Raw genomic sequence first — 24404 nt, forward strand, 5'->3', positions numbered from 1 at the left:
GACCTCATTGCAGATCTGCTGCCAATGCCACAGGAGATCCTATACCTGTGCTCTCTTGCACGTTACTTTCTTTCCACTTCCCTGGGGAGGGGAGGAGATGGTTTCACTGTCTCTTCCCCTCCTCGCCCTCCTTTTCCTCCTGGTGGGACATGGACCTGCCCCACTGACCACAGAGGTCACCTCCTCTATCGACCTCTTACTTCCTATTTCCTCCCCTCAGCCTTCCCTACTCCTCCTTTTCCTCCCCTACTCTGTTTACTAGCGTAACCCCATACAGTCTAAATTTAAATTTAAAACTTTGACCCAGGGTCGCCTTCCCTATTGGCTCCATATTTCTGACTTTCCCCCCTGTCTTCAGTCTCCTCCCCTACTCTGCCTAAACACCAGCGAACGCCCCATACAATGTCAAAATTTTAAAAAATTGTCAAAATTCCAGCTGCATACAAAAACCCTTTTCGACCTAACCTTTCAACGTCTACTTCCCAATACTATTAAATTATTATTATTTTTATTTATTTTTTTTATATAGGTCCTTGCCACTGAAATCTCAGGAAATTAAGTGGCAGGACCTGCCAGAGTGAAAACTTAAAATTGCTGGGTACCTGGTCTGCTTCCGCAAGGCATAGTGTGGACAATGTTGGGCCCCAGCAGGGGTCTAGCAGCTAAATGGCCAGAAGAACAATGATACACAACACTACACTTACCAAATCCATACACTTTTAAATCTCTCGCCTTCCCAGTGAGCTGGTACACCTACAATGAATCCAGGTGTACCAGGATGGGAGGAACCCCTTGTGCCATTAGACACGAACACACTATACATTGTACACTATACACTATGTCCGACTCTAATTCGGTAGTGAACTGGATGAAGGGCAACAGGGAGTTGAGATGTCACAAAAGCTGCATTTCTGAGCCCCGGGGGTGATTATAAAGACATCATCAACGTAACAACACCAGTAGATGATGGGAACTGGTAAGCTTAAGAATGCACGGCCTTCCAGTTCTTCCAAGAGTCCCTCAGGCTCAAAAGCTGTTTTACTCTATTTTATTTTACTTGATTTAATTTATTCTATTCATTTAGTTTACCTTATTTGTACCTGTGTTCCATTAAAGTTACTGCCTTGTTTGTACCTGGAATTTCATTACTATTTCTGTTTCTCCGGTGAGAACAATATTTATACTTATATTTATGATGGATCCTGGATCAAGCAGCCTGTTTAATTTTATTTGTATTACCTATGGCCCATGGGCATATGATGTTACCGTGGATTTGCAGAAAACTTTCATCTCCACAGCCTGACAGACAACACCTTCGCTTTGCCCATCGTTGCAAGTCTGACTGCATTATTCCAAAAGGTTTTCACTACAAGGCACTCTTCTGTCATGTCCATATGGAGAATGCTTGCCTCAAATTTAGCTTGATGGCCCTGCGGATTTGGATTGGCTGCTTACATGAAGATCTCCAGAGAGCCTCCATCAGTAAGGCCGTACACACCCAAACTTAAAGATTTGGTTTCTTTCTCAATCTTTTCTAGCATCATCCAGACTTTATGCTCTCAGGCGGTCTGTGAGTCTAACTAATATCATTCGTGGCAACAAGTTAAGTTCAACAGCTTACATCGAGAAGCCCACACCACCAACCATGCAGACAGAGGCCCCACAATCGATCACTCTCACTTTTTTTCCTGAATCTAAGCAGCAAGTGCTTATCCAGGGAACAAGGGGTTTCTTGCCCTCGCGATGAAGTTTGCAGTATTACCTCAAAGTCCTCCTATCACACAACTCTCCATTGGAATAGAGGCATCTTTAACCTGCCTACCCAAAGAAACCATCAACGAAATTCACTTCAAGAATTTTGTGAATTTCGAAATTCATGAAATTCACCACATCAATCTTGCAATGTGTTCGTCCTGTTGACTCTACCTAAATTACCGACAGCTTATCGCTCTCGGGTCGCTTAGGAGGGATGACACCATTGCCATTCTGTCAGCCGACAAGGAACATTGCACTGTAGTTCTAGATAGATGTGAGTCCCAGAATAAAGCTCTACACGACACCAGTGTTTACGAACTGGTACATGACCTTCCCATCAAGGTCTTGGAGTGGTGGGAGGCCAGCGTCAACAGTTTGATCTACAGCCGGTTCAAATCTAAGATTTCAAAAACTGCACTTTGACAGCTGCACACAACTGGTAGTTAACTTCACCAGTTTTATGGACTGCTGAAGTACATAAACTGGGCGTTCCTTTATGACCAATTGTATCATCTCAAACAGTGGGGATATCTTGCACCTCATCTCCAACCTCACCATCTCTGAAGACCAAGTTATGGCTTCCTTTGATGTCTCTTTGTTCACATCAGTTCCTGTTCAACAAGCCATCGCATGTGCAAGACAACTTTTAGCCAGCGACTCGACCAGTAGAACCTCACTATCCACAGAGAATTTTGCACTGCTCTCAGCTTATGTTTAACTGGCAGTATATCATGTTTTTGATTTCCTCTTTAGGCAGATTCGCGGCATGGCTATGGGTGCCCCTGTCAGCTCGGTCATGGTGAATATTGCCATGGAAGAACTGGCGGAATGCACATTATTAAGCTTACCAGTTCCCATCGCCTTCTGGTGTTGTTATGTGGATAATAACTTTTGTCATCATCCATGGGGCCCAGAAATCCAACTTTGGCAGCATCTCAACTCTCTATTGCCCTTCATCCAGTTCACAATTGAATTAGAGTCAGATAACACCCTCTCGTTTCTGGATATTGTAGTGCGACGCTTGCATTAGCATTAGCAAAGGCCCATGATGCAAGAAAGCAAGCTTATACAGTATCACCCAAAAAAAAAAAAACACACCCTTCTCACTTCGCCCATCCACTTACTCCAAATATTTCTCTAGTTCTGCCTTGAATCTATTTAAGCTATCAACTTCTACAACCACAGATGGAAGTTTGTTCCAGCAATCAATCACCGGTTGACTAAAGGCAAACTGCTGCACATCTATCCTACAACTGTCTTTTCTTAATTTGAATTTATGCCCTCTCAGGCGATTATTCTGAGCAAGAGGAAGAATCCCATCAGCATTGAGCAGGCTCAAACCATTCAAGACTTTGAACACCTCAGTCAGATCACCTCACAGGTTCCCAGTCTCCAGACACTGTAATTTTCAAAACTTAAGCCTTTCTTCATAAGAGCAACCTTTTGTTCCATTCACTAATCTTGTTGCCCTTCTCTGTACTCGTTCCAACAGCTCTAAGTCCTTCTTAAAATGAGGCCTCCAGACCTGTATACAGTAGTCAAGGTGTGGCCTGACCATTGCCTTATACAAGGGGATAATCACCTCCTTATCCCTGCTAGAAAAATTCCTGTATGTCATTGACAAGAGCTACTCTTGCAGCCCGTCTGCATTGCTCAGAAAACTTCATATCTGCCTGCAAAATTACCTCCAGGTCCTTTTCACTCTATACCTCTGTCAGTGTAGTACCACACAGTTGATACATTACTCTGGGGTTACTCCCATTTGCAGTACTTTATATTTGTCAATGTTAAACTTCAGTTGCTACCCCTCAGCCCACCTGCTCAACTTTCTAGATCCTGTTACAGCAGCATACTGTCATTAACAACCCTGCCAACCGTCATGTCGCCTGCAAACTTGGACATTAAGCCTGATATACCATCATCAACAACATCATTAATAAATACAGAAAACAACAATGGACCCAACACTGAACCCTGGGGGACTCCACTAATAATATTAGTCCATGAAGAGCAGTGTCCGTTGATTACCACTATCTGTCTTTTCTCCCACTCAACCATCCCTTTATCCATAGCAGCAATTTGCCTCGAATGCCACACTGCTCCAATTTGTGCAGCAGTCTTCCATGTGCAACAGTATCAAAAGCCTTTCTGAAATCCAAATATATGCTATCAAAATTATTCTTTGACTCCAGTTCCTTTGTGACCACATAATAGTATCCAGTCAAATTGGTCAGACAAGACTTCCCCCTTAACAAACTCATGCTGTGTCTGAGCTATAACTGAAGTCTTGTCTAGATGATCCTGCAACACCGATTCTTTAACCGGTGCCTCCATTAATTTTCCTGGAGCAGAAGTTAAACTAACAGGTCTGTAATTACCTGGTCTCCCTTTGATCCTTATTTGTGGATTGGAGTCACATTTGCACATCTCCAATCCATGAGTACCTCCCTTGAGTCCAAGGAAGTTCTCATAATTATGGCTAAGGGTTTGCTTACTTCCGTTGCTGCCTCCTTTAATATAACTGGATAGATTCCATCCACCCCAGGTGCCTTTCTTATGTTTATCTTCAACAAATTCTCCTCCACTTTATTCTCAGTTATTAAAGATTATCTAGCTTACTGTCAGAGTTTAATACACCTTTGGCATTCCCCTCCCTGAATAACTCCTCATGTGGAAATGTAGATGCAAAACATTCATTTAGTTTATTAGCTACCTGAGCAGGATCATCAACTGTTGAACCATCGATATCAAGTGGACCAATCTGATTGGGCCCACATTTGAGAATTTCAGGCTATCGTAAGCCACTGTGTATGCCAACCGGGCTGGCCAGGTCGGAAAGTACCTGCCTGGCAACTCAAAGGTCACAGGTTCAAATCCCACCTTGGGCTTGGATCAGAGTAATGCAAAAACTTTGGGAGGTGCATTATGGCCACAGAAGCCGATGCTCCAACAATTAACAAAAAAAAAAAAAAAAAAAAGCCACTGTGTACTGGCCAATTCACCAACTACAAATCGGCACATGCCCCCAACCAGCTTTTCATTCCTGCATGCACCCTCTTGACTCATGGCTGGACCTATTCCAGCTCCATGGATGACAGGCTTGGTGAAGTTTTGAAAGTAAAAACAGATCTATCTAACTGTGGCTATCCTGCCTGTGCTTGGACAAATGCGATCTGCAGGCCTGTGAGCTTGCTGCACACCCCCAGAGCCTCCCACAATGATGACACAATCTCTACTGCCTTTATCTCTAATTACCTTGGCATCTCTCTGTGCCTCTCTAAGATTCTTTTGGCTCACCAGATAAAATGCTTATAGCTTCCTGGTAAAAAACTGCGATCCCTTCTTTCAAGTGTAAAAACTCCCATCCTCTCCTTGTTACACAGCAGCTCAGTGTATCGTACAGCTTGCCGTGACTGCTGTAATTGCTACATCGGGGAATCTGCCAGGAGGTTCCAAGACCGTGTCTCCGAACACAAGAGAGAGCCATCCAATCTGCCGATTCTGAGCACTCCGCAGTTGCAGGGCACTATTGGTCTTCCCAACATGACCTTGACCCATGCTGTGATATTGAAGTCATCAACCACTCATGCAAATACCATCAGCGAGTATAGCTCGAATCACTCCATATATCTGGTTATCATAATACTTTTAACCACAATAGAGGCATACGCATACATCCAGTCATGGAAGTCAAAAAGTGAACTCTGGTTCCATGATTGGAACCAGAGTTCAAATCACTAGTTAGAACTAGATGTATGCGTACACCCTACTTTGCAGCTACAAACATCTAGTTCTAACCAGAAGTGTATTGCTAAAAAAAATAGTACTGGAACGCTCACTTTAAAAAAAATAGTACCGGAATGCTCGTTCTACAGAAGACTATATGATAATGCCCCATCATGGTTCATAGAACAACCAGTTCTAGTGTTCATCTCATGGCGAATCAAAATGCAGCATTCGCAAGCATCACAGTATATCTCATTCGGTGGATCTCTTTATCTAACACATTGTACTTTAGTAAGAAACGTTGAAGTTTCATTGCGAAATTTATATTTTTGTTTTTAAATAAATTCTTAAAGAAATCCATTAATTTTAAAGATTACTATTATTATATATTTTTAGTAGCAATGGGTAAAATAGATATTTCTCCCTCCCCTTTGATTATGCCATTGTTTCATAATATTAGGTGTATAAATTTAATGATTTTCTATTATGACATTGAACATTGTTCAACGTTATGAACATACATAACATTGTTCCGGTGCATTCTGGCCTGAATACTTCACTAGTTCTAACCAGTGATTGTTGCTTGAATTTGTGCCATGCTTTGTTTGCCTTGCATGACCACACCCGGGCATTCTTTGTTTCATTCTAATGTTTATGTTTAAGCTGATGAAGAGTCCCTCAGACTCGAAAGCTACTTTACTTTATTTTATTTTATTTGATTTAATTTATTCTAGTCATTTAGATCTTATTTCCATTCTATTTCCATTCATTACTATTTCCATTCTATTTCCATTCATTACTATTTCCATTCCTCCCGTGCGAACAATATTTATACTTATACTTACTATGTATCCCGGAACAAGAGGCCTGTTTAATTTTACGTAATGCAGTCGAACTTGGTTATAATGAACATGGAAATTACGAAATCAGGGCTGTAATGAGCAAAAAGCTAATTGCCCACTGTTATAATGAGCATACTACACAGATGTGCCGTACAATTTTTGGTAACTACACAAACATTCTTAATTCCTCGGGTAGTTGAAAAAACCCAATTCTTGGAATAGACAAAAATGAAAAAGGTGACTTAGCTTTTATGACCACCTGCATCAGATTAGTGGCCAGTTTATGACCTTGTCCTTTCAGGGTGGGGATTATACAGTGGTGCATCAGTGTTCTGCTTGTTGCATTACCCTATTTACATATTGCCTTCTATTCATCGAACCATAAATTTATTTCAGAACTTCTAAAAATTTTGGAAACAGGAATTCTAAGAACTTTGTATGCATTTCGGCACTTCTAAGAACTTTGTCTGCAGATCACTTTGCTGTCATTTTAAAGTAAAATGAGTTAGAAACGAAACCTTCCTTCGGAAACATGTTTACTAACAAAAGAAAGTCTCTTGATTCGCGAAAAAGTTGAAATTATTCATGAGTTAGAACAGTGCTTTTCAAACTACAAGTATCTGTGGTGAAGGACCAGTTTCTTTTATTTCGAATCTGTCGTGGACCGGTACTTTTGTAAAACACAAATCTCATGGGCTAGTAGTAATAGTAGTAGTGGTATGTGATGCAAGAAAGCAAGTGTATGAGCTCATGCAGCATCAGCCAAAAAAAAAAAAAAATCACACCATTCCCTCCAAATGCCTGTCCAATTCTTCCTTAAATTTATTTAACCTATCAACTTCCACAACGACAGATGGAAGTTTGTTCCAGCAATTACCCACCCGCTGGCTAAAGGCAAATTTCCGCACATAAATTCTACATCTGTCTTTTCTTAATTTGAATTTAGCATTACCATTAGTAGAGACATATGATGCAAGAAAGCAAGCTTATGCAGCATCAGCCAAAAAAAAAACAAAAAAAAAAAAAAAAAACTTCCACTTCACCTCTCCGTTCGTTCGAAATACCTGTCCAGCTCAGCCTTAAATTTATTTAGGCTATCAACTTCCACAACAAGAGATGGAAGTCTGTTCCACCAACCAACTACCCGCTGGCTAAAGTCAAATTTCCACACATCTATCCTACATCTGTCTTTCCTCAATTTGAATTTATGCCCCCTTAGGTTCGTAATCTGAACAAGTGGAAGGATCCCATCAGAATTCAGCGTGCTCAACCCATTCAAGGCCTTATACACCTCAATCAGATCACCGCACAGGTGCCTAGTCTCCAGCCACTGCAATTTTCAGAACTTAAGCCTCTCTTGGTAAGAGGATCCCTTCATTCCCCTCAACAATCTTGTTGCCCTTCTCTGTACATGCTCAAGCAAATCTACATCCTTCCTAAAATGATGCCTCCAAACCTGTACGCAGTATTCAAGGCGTGGCCTGACCATTGCCTTATAAAGAGGGATAATCACCTCCTTTTTCCTGCTAGCAAAATTCCTATATATCATTGACAAAACCCCATGACCTGCCCTGGCAGCCTGTCTGCATTGCTCAGAAAACTTCATATCTGACTGCACAATTACTCCCAGGTCTTTTTCATTTTCTACCACCTTAAATGTAGTACCACACAGTTGGTACATTTCTCTGGGATTACTTCTACCCATATGCAGTACTTTGCATTTGTCAAGGTTAAACTTCAGTTGCCACTTCTTAGCCCATCTGCCCAAATTTCTAGATCCTGTTGCAGTAGCACACTGCAATTACTGTCATTAACAATCCTGCAAACCTTTGTATCATCTGCAAACTTCGGCACTAAGCCTGATATACCTTCATCAGTATCATTGGTAAATATACAAAACAACAGTGGACCCAACACCGAACCCTGTGGGACCACACTAATAACATTAGTCCACGAAGAGCAGCACCCATTAATTACCACCCTCTGTATTCTCCCACTCAACCATCCTTTTATCCATTGTAGCAACTTACCCTTAATACCATTCTGCTCCAATTTGTACAATAGTCTTCCATGCGTAACAGTGTCAAGAGCTTTCCTGAAATCCAAATATATATATCAAAATTATTTTTTGCATCCAGTTCCTTTGTAACCACATCATAATATCCTATCAGATTTGTCAGACAAGACTTTCCATTAACAAACCCATGCTGTGTCTGAATTATTGCTGCAGTCTTGTCTAGATGATCCTGCAATGCATCTTTAACCAGTTACTCCATTATTTTACCCGGAACAGAAGTTAAACTAACTGGTCTGTAATTACTCGTGTCACCCTTCGATCCCCCCTTTGTGAATTGGGATACATTTGCACATCTCCAATCCGTGGGAACTTCTCCTGAGTCCAAGGATGCTCTCATAATTATGGCTAAGAGTTTGCTTAGTTGCTTTGCCGCCTCCTTTAATATAACTGGATAGAACCCATCCACCCCAGGTGCTTTTCTTATGTTTAACTTCAACAATTTCTCCTCCAATTTGCTTTCAGTTATTACAAAATCATTAAGTATCCTGCTACAATTTGATAACCTTCTGCCATTTTCAAACCTTAATAATTACTCATGTGTGAATGTAGATGCAAATACTTATTCAGTTTGTTTGCTATCTGAGTAGGATCATCAAAAGTCGAACCATCGATATCAAGTGGACCAGTCAGATTCATCCCGTTCTTTTTAGAGTTTATGTAAGTAAAGAAATCCTTGCTTTTTTTCTTAGCATCCTTTGCCAAAGATTTCTCATAATCTGATTTCGCCTGTCTAACCTCCTTTGTGACCTGATTACAGACTAACTTATATCTGCCATAGGCTTCTGAGTTGCTTGATAATTTATATGCGTACCATGCATTTTTCTTCTCTGTCACGAGTCTCAGTAATTCATTTGATAACCATTTAGGCCTAAACCTTGAACAATATTTCTTAATAGGTATGAAACTTTTAGTAGCTTCCACGATTGATTCCTTGAATGCTTCCCACTTAGAATTTACTGTTGGTAACATTGTCAGTTGATCCCACTGTACAGAATTTAAAAACTGTCTGAGACCACTGTACTCACCTTTACAGAAGCAAAAACCCTTTCCAGAATTTACTGTTGGTAACATCGTCAGTTGATCCCACTGTACAGAATTTAAAAACTGTCTGAGACTACTGTACTCACCTTTACAGAAGCAAAAACCCTTTCCTTTACCCCTGATGGTAATTCTATCTTTAAGTAAGTCCCACATCAGTACACTGATCACTGCCACCTAGTAGTTCCTTTATCTGCAAATTTTTAATACACGAATGATCACTGTTGATAACCAGATCAAGAGTATTACCCTCTCTGGTTGCCACTCGAACATGCTGCTGCAGAAAACAGTCATCCAGTAAATCCACAAAAGTCTTACTAGTGTGTGAGTGACCAACACACAAGTTTCAGTCAATATCTGGGAAGTTAAAATCCCCCATTATAAGACATTCTGATTTAGTAGTCCACTCTATTTCTCTGTACAATTGTTCATTGTACTCATTCGAGTCATTAGGCCTACAACATTCCTAATATATTCTGCATTCCTAATATCAGTGTGACACCACGTCTCTGATATCCCAACAATATCCGCCTTTGGTGTCTTGACCAACACTTCAAATTCATCAAATTTATTTACTATACTTCTAGCATTGGTATACATGCAAGCAGACATATTCCTATTCCTAGTTACCCTGACACATCCCATATACCCACTATACCCACCTGTTTCACGGTGACTGCCATCAATCCCTGAAACCCCTAGCACCCCTTGCTCCAGGTCGCTACTTATTCTAATAGTGCAAGAATCACCTTCACCTCTGCCTGCAGCTACTTTTAACCTTTTAGTCTGTGAATCCCCCCCAAGCTAGCAGTTTTCCGACCCAACTAACACTGCCTCGATAGCATCAGCAAATATTTTTGCACCCTTTCTCTATAAGTGTATCCCATCTGTGTAGAAGCAGTCTCTCCTGTTAACAAGCACAGACCACACTGAAAAAAATTCTACCCCTTGAGCCTTGCACATTTCCTCCAGGGCCGAATTGATTGACAAGGCTCTGATCATGTACTCCCTCCTATTGTGTCTGGGCAGAATTGCAGACACTTTCAAATTTAACTCTAACTCATGACTTTTTTGCAACATTCACCTGTACTTGTTAAGTAAATCTGCAGATCTCCTACTCTTAATGTAATTGGTGCCAACGTGTACAACAATATCACCTTTTGTGCCCTTAAAAGATGACATATGCTTTACAACGTCATCAACTTTTGCCCCTGGAAGACATACCCTGGTCCTGTTCCATCTATCCTTTTTGCACAATATATTCCTCGTCTCCCTGACAATAGAGTCACCAAGAATAACTAGTTCCTTTGGGACCAGCGTATTCTGCCTTGGAGATTGCCGCTGTGTTGTCTGATGTCCAGGAGTGAGCTCTGGCATTGAGTTGGGCAGCTGAGATCTTGACGGGCCCCTTTTATTAATTTCTTCTAGGGCATCTACCCTACACCTCAAGCTCTCATAGATGCCCAGTGGAACGCTGAGTTGATGCCTAATTTCTAGACACTCTCTGCACCTGGCACACACAAAGACCTCCTTCTTGGCTAGATCATGTTCTGTTCCAGAGAGTTCGGCAAACATTTCACAAGTTGCTCAGTTTTTTAGGCATTGATGCGTTGGAGAATAGTCCCCCTCAGTTCTCCCCCGATTCACAGCACTCCTGCCAATTTGTGCCTGTTGCTTTGCTGCTGTAGTCTGGGGCATGATATTGTAAATTAATAAGATTAATAAATTTAATTAATTAATTGTCAATACTACGCTATTTAATAGAATCCTAAATGCAGTGATGCTTATTACGCTATATAATTATACGTTAGAGCTACCTAGTTACCACAATTAAAAATTTTAATTCCCTATCACTCTATACAAAAACAATGGCTGCAAGATTTGAACAAAATAACTATTTTACGTATATTAAGTTGTAATCTACAAAAACTCTTTATCTAAATTAAAAATAAAAATAAACAGCATAACTATAACTATAAGACTACGTATAAAGTACAATATAAAATAACAATTAGGTAAATAAAAAGGCAAACACTTATCGCTTTTTCGTAGCCTGTAATTCACAGCTGTAATTTTTAAAGACGGTCAACGCCCCCCCCGACGTTTCATCCAGTAACAGATGAAATGTCGGGGACCAAAAATGTCCGCAACCAATTTCCAATTCATCGTGGACCAGTAAAAGTTTGAGGACCGGCACCGGTCTACAGACTACACTTTGAGCAGTACTCAGTTAGAACAGGGTGCAGAAAATGTCGAAGTGTGTAAAAGGTTTTCTTTGTCATTTTCAGCAGTATCGACATTGTTTCCAAGGGGAGAAGAACATCTATTTATTATAAAAGAGGAAAATTATAAAGCCTCAACAACCTTCACACAGAACGTATTCAAAATGTGTAGAACTATCCAAAGAATTGGCAATTCAGCTCCTCCAGCAATTAAACTATAATCAATAGATAAAATTGCCCCTATCTCCCACCACGCCCAGACGATGACCTAAGAACTGTCACGACAGCAGGATTCTGTGCCCTGACATGACAGAACCAGATTGCCCTGCGTACGCCCCCAGGACTACCCTGCCATGTGTAGGAACCTGGTAAATAAGTAACCATGTGGGGGAGCGAGATGTACAGGCAGCCAGGGAAGCAGATTAGCTAAAAAATATCAGTAAGCAAGGGGATGCAATGCAGAATGAAAGACAGAATGCATAGGCTGGTCGCTGAATGAAAGAGTGAATTAGGAATTATGGAAAAAGAGAATAAATGTCAGTTTTGGTGAAAGAAAGAGTGACCCAGCAGGAGGGAAAGAGAGCGAATGAGTGTTATGGTGAATGGGAACAAGTGGAAGAGCAAATGTAATTATCTGAAAGAACACAAAGTTAATAACAACTCACACCACTTTATATATATACTAACAAACATTTACTAACAACACAAACACGGCATTCACCCCTGGCCTGCTAAAAACTTGCGGCTAGGCCTGCACCGCAACTGAAGAATAACAGTAAATTGAGGTGCCTAAAGAGTGCAGAAAGCAAGAGTCAGACAAATGAAATGAAAGCTAGAAGTAAGTGTGTGAGAAAAAGAACACAAACCAAAAATGTTTACAGTTAAGTACACACTAATCCTAGTTTTAATTTTATTTTTTATATCATTTCTTATTTAGCTTAAATATTAAGCATTAGTATTTTGAGTATTTCACTAATAGTTCAACGGACGGAAGAAAGAAGAGCAGAAAGTAGAAAGATGTGAAAAGAAGGAAAAGAGTTTAAAGGATACTAGGCAAGCTAGGTGTGTAAGTACCCAACCTCATAGAGAGGGCCTTGGCTGGGAGAGTGTTAGTAGAAGTGGAAATTAATACCGCTAGCTTGTACCGTATATTTTGAGTGTTATATGTGTAAAATATATGATATAAAATATCGGGAGAAAGACTAATGAAAAGAAAGAAAAATTAAATACCTATAGTATTTAGCAGCATCAAATTGGGTAGAATATAATAAAATTAAGAAATGCAGATACGATTATGCGAACATGATTAAAAAGAATGGAATGTAAACAGAGGGAGAACTACGACAACGGTGGTGGAGTTGCTCAGAAGAGAAGAACCATAGGAGCCCTCTGTAGTCAAAGTAAAATAGAGAAAGTAGGATTGATTATAAGTAATTACTGGTAATATTAATAAATAAAATAGAACAAATTAAAAAATGAAAACAATAACTTAACACGAACATCATTCCAATAGAAGTCATAAGGTGTAATCATCCAGGTAGTGGAAATGCCACCATTCGAAAATACAAATGTACAAGTATCAAATTAACCCTAATCAAGGTGGAACATGGTGAATCAGAATTTTTGTTTAATAATATCAGAGAGATTTTTTGTAATAAAATTTATGAAATTAATTGGGATGTCATTAATGCGAAGTTTGGTATACAGATCATTTTAAAGCACCAACGAAAAGTGATTGATTGCTGCTAATATTTGCAAGACGGATAATTTGTGTGTAGATTATGTTTTTATGAACCTTAATAGAAATGTTAGAATTCCAATTCGTTAAATAAATAATATTAAAATTAAATTTGCTTCTTTTGGCGAATAATTCTAAATTATGACGAAGAGGGGGGACTTTAAAGTAATATTTAAATCAAGAAAATTTGCATGTTGGTTACCAATATTTTCTTTATTAAGAGTGAGTTCAATAGGATATATGGATTTTGCAATATTTTCAAAATGAATATTGAGAATAAGAATGTCATTAACATAGCGGAATGTAAAAAAATTAAGGTTTGGGTTGTTACGAATATAGAGATCTTCATAGTAATGAAGAAATACATTGGATACTATTTATGTATAAAACCAAACAGGGAAAAAAAATTATAAAATATAAGAAAAAAGTATAAAAATAGAATGCAAGTAGAGTGAGAATGCAGATTACGAATGAATGTGTGTGTCTCTCCCACCTCCCTCGCCTGGTGGGTTCCCCACCCCTGGAGCAGGATGGGCAGTTTGACTTTCCTACCTGATTCGACAAGACATGAACCCAACAGCATCACCGATGAATACATACGCGGCTTTGCTGCCTAGACACCATTTGGCGATCTGAGCTGGGTACTCTAACTCGATTCCCTTTAAAACCCCATCCCCAGGCAGGGGAGGGAGGAGACGAGTCTCTGTCTCCTCCCCTCTCTGCCTCCCCCATACTTCACCTGGGGGGCTTGTTCCCACTGACATCTTTGGGGATGCCTACTCTATTGTCCCCATCCTTCTACCTGTTTCCCCCAGTCTCTAGTCTCCCCCACTAACTAAAATGACTGAGTACGCCCCTACCAATGCTGCCAATTTCTAATCAACGTCTAAAAATTCATCCACTTTCTCGTAAACCTCTTTCGGCCTTTTCAAATTCTAGTGTCCTCCCCCTTTTTTTGTATAGGTCTTGCAACTGAAATCCTTGAAAAATAGGTGGTGAGACCCGCCAGAGTACTTAAATAATCTACTGGGTGCTGACCTGCCTCCTCGTGGCAAGGTGTGGGCAACTGTGGGTCCCAATAGGGTCTCAATGGCTAAATGGTCAGAGAAACAACAGAACATACTGCACAACAAACCATTGCCTACACACTTTGTAAATCTCTGGCCTTCACAGAGTTCTGTGTCACTTACAAAGAATACAACGCGGAGATGGGGGAAACCCTCGGTGCCGTCAGACGACTAACACACTTTACTTTAGTATCGACATTGTGGAAGAATAACCATGTTTACATATCGGCACTGGAAAAGAACACAACTGAAAAAAAAAAAAAATTTAGAAAGTTCAAGGTTACAAACGTTGAAGCATTGCTTCAATGGCTCCCTACACAAAATGCTGGATTTTCGACAGACAGTCCGATCTTGCAGGCTCAAGTGGAAAAATTTGCTAATCAATTTGGACATGACAATTTTGTATGCAGCAACAGCTGGATCAATTTAAAAACCGAATACAAGTATATAAATGCAAATAATATGTAGGTATATACTCATATTAATTTTTTCTCTCTAATATTTCTTTTGTTTTTTAAATCTATCTTTTTATCAAGTTATTGAGAATTAAAAAAAAATAGGAGGTAGATTTAACTTATTACTGATATAGTAAGTAATGGTTATAATGAGCAAATTTTGTCTGTCCCTTTATGCCCGTTATAACCAAGTCCTACTGTATTTGTATTCATTTTATTTAATGATGCTAATGTATTTTTTCACTCATATTGGTTGGTGACTGATTTTATTTTTCGGGGTCAGGTTTTGAGCTCTTTAACTATTGATACCGGATATGTTGGATCATCGATTTTCCTTTGAGTGTAAAGATACATTTAAGTTGTTGTTATTTGGTTTTTAGGAGCATTAGCAACTAAGGCCATATTGCTCCGGGGATATGTGGTGGTCATTCCCTGACCTTTCTGCATCCTCCGTATTTGGTGGTGACTGCCTTGAACCCCGGTCTAATCAAGAAGTGTGTGCTACACACTGCTGCTCCTGCCCACCTGGCTAGGGAGGAGCCATACATTTAAGTGATTTTACTAAATTTGTTTGTATAATAGAAAGTGTCGATATTGGAGCAATCAAGAAATTACTGAGGTAATCCTTTGATTCATTTTTTAATTAATATAATGGTAACAGTATGAAAAAGATGAAAAGGATGTACCACAGTGGCTCAGAAAAATATAAAATAAAATAAACTAATCGAAGAGCCAATAAAATAAACTAATAGAAGAAACAAAATGGGCCAATGTTTTGTTTTCCAAGGACAAGAGTGCAAAAATTATTCCAAAATTATAAAATGTCTACTTTTTGTTACTTTTGAACTGTGAAACCTATTGAGATAGAGGAGAGTGAAATTAAATAAAAAAATAACTTTTAAATATAGAAAATTAATCATACCTTGGTCCTTGAGGTTGTCACAGACATTCTCTCAGATATGCCAGACAAGCTGTACTTGCTGCCTGGGAGTCTAAAACACTGATGGAACTGATATTCGGGTGACACTCAAGTCAAGTGGACCCAATTTCAGCGAAGTCCGGACGGTCTGTGGCAGCCAAATCCTCTGCTTGCACTTTCACGATGGTGGGACTGTTAGTAATCCTGGGTATAACCTCCATGCACAACTACATGGTGGGTGACCACCCAGGTGTGAACCAACGTAAGCAAGGGTTGAGGTGTGGCGCCCACACCACCTGGAGGAATGCTGCCCCTCTATGCTACTACCAGGCAGTACTAGGTGGTAGATGACTCTCATCAACTGGTGAAATACCACCACTTTGCTTATTGGAGGCTTGAAGTGGTGGAACCCATGTTTAGTCTCTAGAGCTAAGTTCCAGTCAACCCTTCCCTATTTCTTCCATCATGCAGTATGATTGATGCCTTTTGAGGTTATGATGAACATCGTGGGGAGATCCAATATTCCTTACATTTCGAGGGTACAGCTCTAAAACGGTGTTTGCAGGCCGGCCGCTAGTTAGTACACCGGACCGAACCTACTGGTAACTCTCTAGGAGGCTTCCAGATCAGCTAGTGTATAATCTTGCTACCTCTACTCTGCCAGATAGTGACTGGAGGGAGTCCGAGTAGTGTGTATGCGGGGAGCATTGTCGAGGCCACGTTATGTCAAGGATCTGGGTATATTCTTACCATGTGTACGCCCTATCCAAAAATTTGATTACTTCATACAGCATGTCCCACCCACTTTTTCTTACTATTGAATACACAATGAATTGTCAAACTAATAGAGCAATCTGCGAAAAGATCTAAACCTCCCAAGCACTTCCTAAATCATTTCACATATATATACTTGGTCTCAATTCTAATCTCAACGATGTCCATTTCCACTTGCAGTCTGCCAAACCCCATGTACTTTTTTCTGACAGAATCTCAGTTATCGGTTGATTCATCTACTGCTCATCTCAGATGCCCAAATTATTCGCTGTATGATTCCTTTCGCCTCAAAGGTGGTACTTGTGCATATGTCCGTTCTGATATTCCCTGTCAGAGACTTGGCAATTTGGAATCTCCTCTCTTTGATCTTCTCTGGCTTAAAATCTCTCTACCTCATTGTGTCAAATTCATCTGTTGTCTCTACCGTTCTCCCAACTCCACTAATCACTTGGAGCTCTTTGACTTCCTCTCTTAGCAACTTGACTTTCTCCAGTCCAACTTTCCTAACAGTGAGGTAATTTTCCTTGGTGATTTTAATGTTCACAACTCCAACTGGCTTCCGTTTTCTAGTCACACCGACCCAGCTGGTCGTGATGTTGAGGCTTTTGCAATTACTAATGACCGTGCACAGATTGTTCATTTACAAGAATACCGGACAATCCTAATCATACAGCCAATACGCTTGACTTTTTTCTCACAAACAACGCTACTAAGTATGCGGTCGAAGTGAGAGGTCCTTTAGGCACTTCAGATCACAACTTGGTGATTGTCTCTTCTCTAATGGAACCTTTATCTCATGGCTATTCCCAACCTCGTATTGTTTGGCATTACAAGAATGCAAAATGGGATGACCTGCAAGACTTCTTTTCTTCTTTTCCTTGGTCGGATTACTGTTTCAAAACTTCTGATGTCAACGTTTGCTCAGATCGTGTCAGTGAAATTATTCTTGCAGGAATGGAATCCTTTATTCCATACTCCACTTTAAAATCTCGTCCTTTATCTAAACCTTGTTTTTCCAATAAATATGCTAAGGCTGTTCAAGAGAAGAATGTTGCATATCATAATTGGCTTGTTTCTAATTCTCCAGTTTCATTTTCTGCATACACCAAAGCTCGCAACAATTGTAAAGCAGTTATTAATCAATCAAAACTAGAGTTTGAACAGGCTAAGAGTAGAAAACTTTCTTCTTGCCCTAATGGTAGCCGAGCATTCTGGTCTCTTGCCAAAGCTATTGGCCGCAACTTTTGCCCATGTCTGCTCCCACCTCTGTCCAAACCAGATGGTTCTGTTGTCACTTCAGCCAAGGATAAAGCTGACCTGCTAGCATCCCATTTTTCTTCCAGCTCATGTATTAATGATCTTTGTAAAACAATTCCCACCATTCCCAACACGCTCCATTCAATGCCCCCTGCGGTCTTCCATCAAAAGGATGTCAGAAGGATTTTGATGAATCTTGATGCTAAGAAAGCTCCAGGTCCCGATGGTATTTCTCCACTTGCTCTCAAAACCTGTGCTCCTGAACTTACTCCTATTCTTTGCCGCCTTTTTTCACATTCTTATTCCAAAGGTGTTTTTCCTTCTGCTTGGAAATTTACTCATATCCAGCCAGTTCCTAAAGAGGGTGGCAAATCCCTCCCATCCAATTATCGTCCCATTGCAATTACTTCTACTCTTTCTAAAGTAATGGAGAAATCAATTAACCGCCAACTCTTAAACTACCTAGAAACCTTCCGTCTGATCAACGATCGCTAGTATGGATTCCGTCAGTGTCGATCCACTGGTGATATTTTGGCTTATGTTACACATTTATGGACTAATTCAATGGAAAGGTTCGGTGAAACACAAGTAGTTGCTCTTGACCTCTCAAAGGCTTTCGATCATGTTTGGCATAAAAGTCTTCTAAACAAGCTTCCATCTTATGGTTTGCCAACTATTTTTAGTAATTGGTTATCCAGTTTTCTCTCTGATCGCTCACTTAGGGTGATGGTAGATGGCTCTCTGTCTTCTAACTTCTCCACTAATGCCGGTGTCCCCCAAGGTTCAGTTCTTTCCCCCACTCTTTTCCTCTTGTATATTAATGACCTTCTTCCATTGACTGGAAATCCTATCCATAGTTTTGCCGATGATAGCACATTGCATTCTATTTTCCATTTTGAGAAACCTTGTCCTGCTCAATCAGCTTCAACTTCTCGTAAATCTGCTATCAATTCCTTAAATGCCGACTTCAGGTAATTCTCCAGTGGGACAAAGACAACTTAGTTGATTTCAACCCTTCTAAAACTCAGTCTTGTCTTATATCTCTCAAAAAGGATTCTTCTGCTCCTATGCTTATCTTTAGTGATGCTCCAATTTATAGGCAAAATGATATATCTCTTTTGGGGATTGCCCTGACTTCTAATCTCTCTTGGCACAAGCACATTACAAATATTGCTTCCTCTGCATCTAAAAAACTTGGTTTTATCTTTCGCTCTCGGCGTTACTTTTCTTTCAAACAGCTGTTCACTCTGTATTAATTGCAAATCCGCCCTGCCATGGAATATTGTTCCCACATCTGGGGCACCACCCCAGAGGTTTTGGGGTGGTCCCCCAAAACCTCTCTCAGACTTCTCGATTCCATTCAGTTGTTGTTATTTGGTTTTTAGGAGCATTAGCAACTAAGGCCATATTGCTCCGGGATATGCGGTGGTCATTCCCTGACCTTTCCGCATCCTCCGTATTTGGTGGTGACTGGCTCGAACCCCAGTCTAATCAAGAAGCGTGGGCTACTCGCTGCTGCTCCTTCCCACCTGGCTACGGAGGCGCCAATTTCATTCAGAAGAGGGCAGTTAGGTTAATTAATGATTCATCTTTAACCAAGTCTCTCCACTCGCTGTCTCATAGACGTACTGTTTCCGCTGCATGCCTCTTCTACAGATACTTCCATGCGCACTGTTCTTCTGAATTGGCTTCTATAATTCCCGCTCTCTCTTTCAAAACAGTCCGAACACGTGCAGCCACCAGCCACCATCCATTTACTGTCCAACTTCAAACTCACAGAACCAACTTTTCATCTTCCTCGTTTATTCATTCAACTGCCGTTTTCTGGAACAACCTTCCTTCATACGTATTTCCTGAAAATTACAGTCTACAGAAGTTCAAGTCCAATATCAACAAATATCTTCTTTCGTCTTCTCAACCTCCAACCCAAGTACGGTACTAAGTACTATAGGTTCTAATACCTCTTGTGTTTGGGGTTTACATAAAAAAAAAACCTTATAATGACAAAAGTCATAATTTATAAAAATATCAATAGGGGAGCACTGTCATGTGTAATTCAAATCGTGCAATAAAAATACGACACACACCTGATAATTTAATTAATGCTACTTGGAAAAAAACTGATAAAATTGTTATTTTATTTTATGTTGTAATATATTAAATTTTTGAAATTTTTTTTGTGTTAAATTACTTACATTCACAAACTGAAACTGCAAAATTACTTGAGACTCGACCTGCAACCTGACCTGCTTGAAGGTTACCCATGGGTTTCTGTGGGTACCTGACCTGATGCAGGACTCAAACTCAATATTCAATTATTCTTGCATGGATTGGGCATATGGTAACTGGGATTCCATTTCTATTATGCATTCTTTTGATAGAGACATAGAGGTAGGAACACTAGTGAAAGATCTTTGAAAGGATACAAATATGTGCTCTCAGAAAAATGTAAAAAAAGAAAAAAAGAAATATATTTATGGAACTTACATAATGTAGATATAACTATTGCTTATATATATATATATATATATATATATATATTAGCAATATATATATATTTTTTTTTTCAGGCTGCATCATTTGGAAAATGGTTTGTACCTGATATGAATCCTGATGCTTTTCATTCAATGTGTCAAACCCTGAGAGTTTTAAATGCAATTAAACATCATAAAATTGGCATGCCACTAACATATCAACAGTATCCTTTTAAAGATAATTTATTTCTGTGGAAAAATAGTGTCATGTATTGTCATGTATAAAATATTTTCTGAATTTATTTTTGAATAATAAATATTAATTACAAGGTATGATCAGAAAGTTCAGAATTGACTTAGTATTATCTTCAAATTGTGGCATTGTAGTGAGTTGCAACTTGCCACATATTTGGCAACTCATCTAGATATAGTAGTCTAGATATTGTGGCTGTATGGCTATGACCCAGAAAAAAAGTCTAGTTCTCTTTATGGAAGACTTGTCTTCACCAAGGAAAACACACACAACAGTCAGTAAAATATGAAGATAGTGCTTATTGTATTTTTTGATTCACAGGACATTTTTCATTATGAATTTTATCCTGCATGGTCAAACAGTAAACCAAGAATATACAGGGTGATTCTAAATTATTGTTGGGGTTTCTGTGGCCAATAATTTTCAAACAGGAAACAACAATCAAAAAAAGAGACAACTGGAAGACAACAATCTTCCAGTTCTTCCAGTTTGGAAATATGCTTACCGAATTTTGTAATGGCATGTATAATTTTCCTGCTGCATTCTGTAACATGTATTAATCATCCTTTATTGATAAGGGAGAAATACTTTATTTGAATGATGAATTTGTTTTAAAAGTTTTTCACCTTTTGATTTCTAAAAGTTGGCATGTAGCTTCCCTCTTTGCATGTTTGTTTTGTTTGTTTGTTTTTGGTTTTTAGGAGCATTAGTAACTAAGGCCATAATGCTCTGGGGATATGCGGTGGTCATTCCCTGACCTTTCCACATTCTCTGTATTTGGTGGTCACGGGCTTGAACCCTGGTCTAATCAAGAAGTGTGTGCTATGCACTGCTGCTTCTGTCCACCTGGCTACGGAGGTGCCTCTCTTTGCATGTGACCAAATAACTGTTACCATAATCTGAAATGAGGAAGTTAGTTCAACTGTTGGTTCATTGCAGTAATTCCTTTAGCCAGTGAATTGTCATTAAATTTGAAGATATGAAATAAAATTTTTGGGAGTTAGAAAATAGATTACACTTTAATTATTAGATTTATTAACAATTTAATAATTACACTTTAATTATTAGATTTATTAGATTTATGAAAAAAAAATATAACTGTTAGTAAATACTTATAAACCACCATTTTTGTTTAGTGTATGCTGTCGGTAGATAATATTTAAAAATATGGAAATATACAAATATGAAAACAAAAAACTAGGAATGTCAGTAGTACTTATCTGCTGAAAACATAATATTTAATATTGTTAGTAATGAACCATTTTTTTAAATGGTCTGGCACATATGTGGAATGTGCTGTTGTCTTCACTATTGTCTGCCCAGCCACCTATTTGCAAATTGTCCTAATAGAGCAAAATATAAAATTTCATAAAAATCTATCCAACGAGAGTCAACTTATTTAGACAGACAAAGATATAATTACTGCATTTATATTAATTTGATTTTACTTAAAAATTTGGGATACTCAACAAATCTTTTTAAAAGGCCTGTATATCAAATTTCATAGATTTGATACTAGAGAGCTATTACGTGCTCGATAATTCCTATCAAATTTCATGAAATTCCATCCACTAATTAAATGTCTCTTAGTGGATGGAATTTCATGAAATTTGATAGGAATTATCGAGCACGTAATAGCTCTCTAGTATCAAATCTATGAAATTTGATATACAGGCCTTTTAAAAAGATTTGTTGAGTATCCCAAATTTTTAAGTAAAATCAAATTAATATAAATGCAGTAATTATATCTTTGTCTGTCTAAATAAGTTGACTCTCGTTGGATAGATTTTTATGAAATTTTATATTTTGCTCTATTAGGACAATTTGTTGAGCTTTCCCAATTTTATTAAAATTAGACCAATAGAAACCAGCAGTTATTATTTAAATTTTTCATTCATGTGATAAAGGCTATCCATGTACCATATATTGTAGTTAAAGCACTGGATATTATGTTTGTTGACATGCACAGGTTGGAAGGAATGAATGGGCAGTTTGGACGATGAGCAGAAACAAAATGATCTCAGTTTGTGCATACAAGTTTTTGTTGTTTGATGTTTTTTTTTTTTTAAATAAATGATGAATTATTACTTTTTGCTAACATTCCTGAAATATAACACACTGCGTACATTCAATAACTTGTTTGATAATTTTCATTATCACTGGAATTGTTTCTTCTTCACTATTTCAAAGATTTTAATAAAGGGGTTGTGCACTTCATCTATCAAGCTGTGTTTTTTTCCCTATATTATTTCCCTAAAATCATAAGAGCACAATGCTTTTCCTTTGTTCTATGGGAAATCGACTTAATCCCTTCATTTCTTAATTCTAACAATTTTACCATGGAAACATTACCACTTAATGTTTCCATTGAAAAATTGCAATAATTGAAAAAACTATCCTGCAAATTTTCCAAAAATTAAAATTGTAATAATTTCAGGTAAATTGTTTTAACATCCCCTGAACATATTCAATGGCACTGATGTTGGGGGCTTAAATATAATAATAATACAGGGTGTCTATAAATTATTCACTTGATTATGAAGCTTGATTAAAATATTATGATAATAGGTATTGTAAAATGGTTTGCTGCACTTAATTAAGCAACTCAAAGAATTTCTTATCACACAACCACACTTAAATCTCCACCTGGGCACCTTTGGTAATATGTAGAATGTAAATGTCAATTTCATTGCAAATGTTTTGAAGCATCTCTTGAGAAATAGAAGTCACTGCTTGTTCAATCCAATCTTTTAACTCTGTGACCGTGTTAACTTTTATTGCGCATAGCCCCATACACAGAAATCCATATGTATGATATCCGGGAAGGCTATGAAATGGGACTGTCCCCGTTGATCCACCATTTAGGAAATTTTTTATTTATGAAATCACAAACATGCAAGCTCCAGTGTGGTCATGCCCCACCTTGCTGATAGAACACATGTGGCTGCATATCGTTCAGCTGAGGGGCAGCATACAATTTGAACATATTTAGATAATTTGCAGAGTTCACAGTGTGTTTTCTTGGAAGAAAAATGATCCAATTACCCAGCTGAAGGATAGTGTTTACCACATTACTGAAGCACAGTTGTGTGATAAGAAATTCTTTGGGTTGCTTTATTAAGTGCAGCAAACCGTTTTACAATACCTATTACAATAAGATTTTAATTAAGCATCATAATTGAATAATTTATAGACACCTTTATAATAATTTATAATAATTATTATCATCATCAGCCATTTTCAATCCACTGCAGGATGATGGCCTCTCCAGCAACTTTCCAGTTCCTTCTGTTTTGTGCAATGGCCATCCATTTACTACCCACAAACTCGTGAATTTCATCTGTCCATCTCCGTCGTTGTCTTTCAGGTTTTCTTCTAGCTCCTTTTGGGTACCATTCTGTTATTTTCTTAGTCCATCTGTCATCATGTCTTCGAGCTATGTGTCCTGCCAAGACCATTTTAGTTCTTTAGATGATAAGAATGTCCTTTACTTGAGTTTTCTGCCTAATCCACGTGTTTCTCTTCTTATCTAACAGTCTGATTCCCAATATAATTTGTTCCATTCTTCGCTGTGTAGTTCTCAACTTCTCTTCTATTCTTTTGGTGAGTGCCCAAGTTTCACTTCTGTAAGTCATAGTGGGGAGTATACATTGGTTCATTATTTTATGTTTCAGACAAACTGGAATGGCCGCCTCTGTAGCCAGGTGGGCAGGAGCAGCAGTGCGTAGCACATGGTTCTTGATTAGACCGGGGTTCGAGCCCATGACCACCAAATACGGAGGATGTGGAAAGGTCAGAAAATGAAAA

The 24404-nt window shown here is 38.7% G+C and overlaps 1 protein-coding gene across 3 annotated transcripts in view; it reads left to right on the plus strand.

The window, feature by feature from the left end:
* Positions 1–24404, plus strand: part of Vps16A (vacuolar protein sorting 16) — a 489369-nt gene that overhangs the window by 258355 nt on the left and 206610 nt on the right. For all 3 annotated transcript variants that reach the window (XM_090381825.1, XM_090381827.1, XM_090381826.1), the window contains one exon: positions 20441–20568. In XM_090381825.1, coding sequence (XP_090237951.1) covers positions 20441–20568 — 128 coding nt within the window. The remainder of the gene's footprint in view (positions 1–20440; positions 20569–24404) is intronic.

Source organism: Mastigoproctus giganteus, chromosome 9 (assembly GCF_048544385.1).
Source record: "Mastigoproctus giganteus isolate SK-2022 chromosome 9, ASM4854438v1, whole genome shotgun sequence".
Taxonomy (NCBI): Eukaryota; Metazoa; Arthropoda; class Arachnida; order Uropygi; family Thelyphonidae; genus Mastigoproctus; species Mastigoproctus giganteus.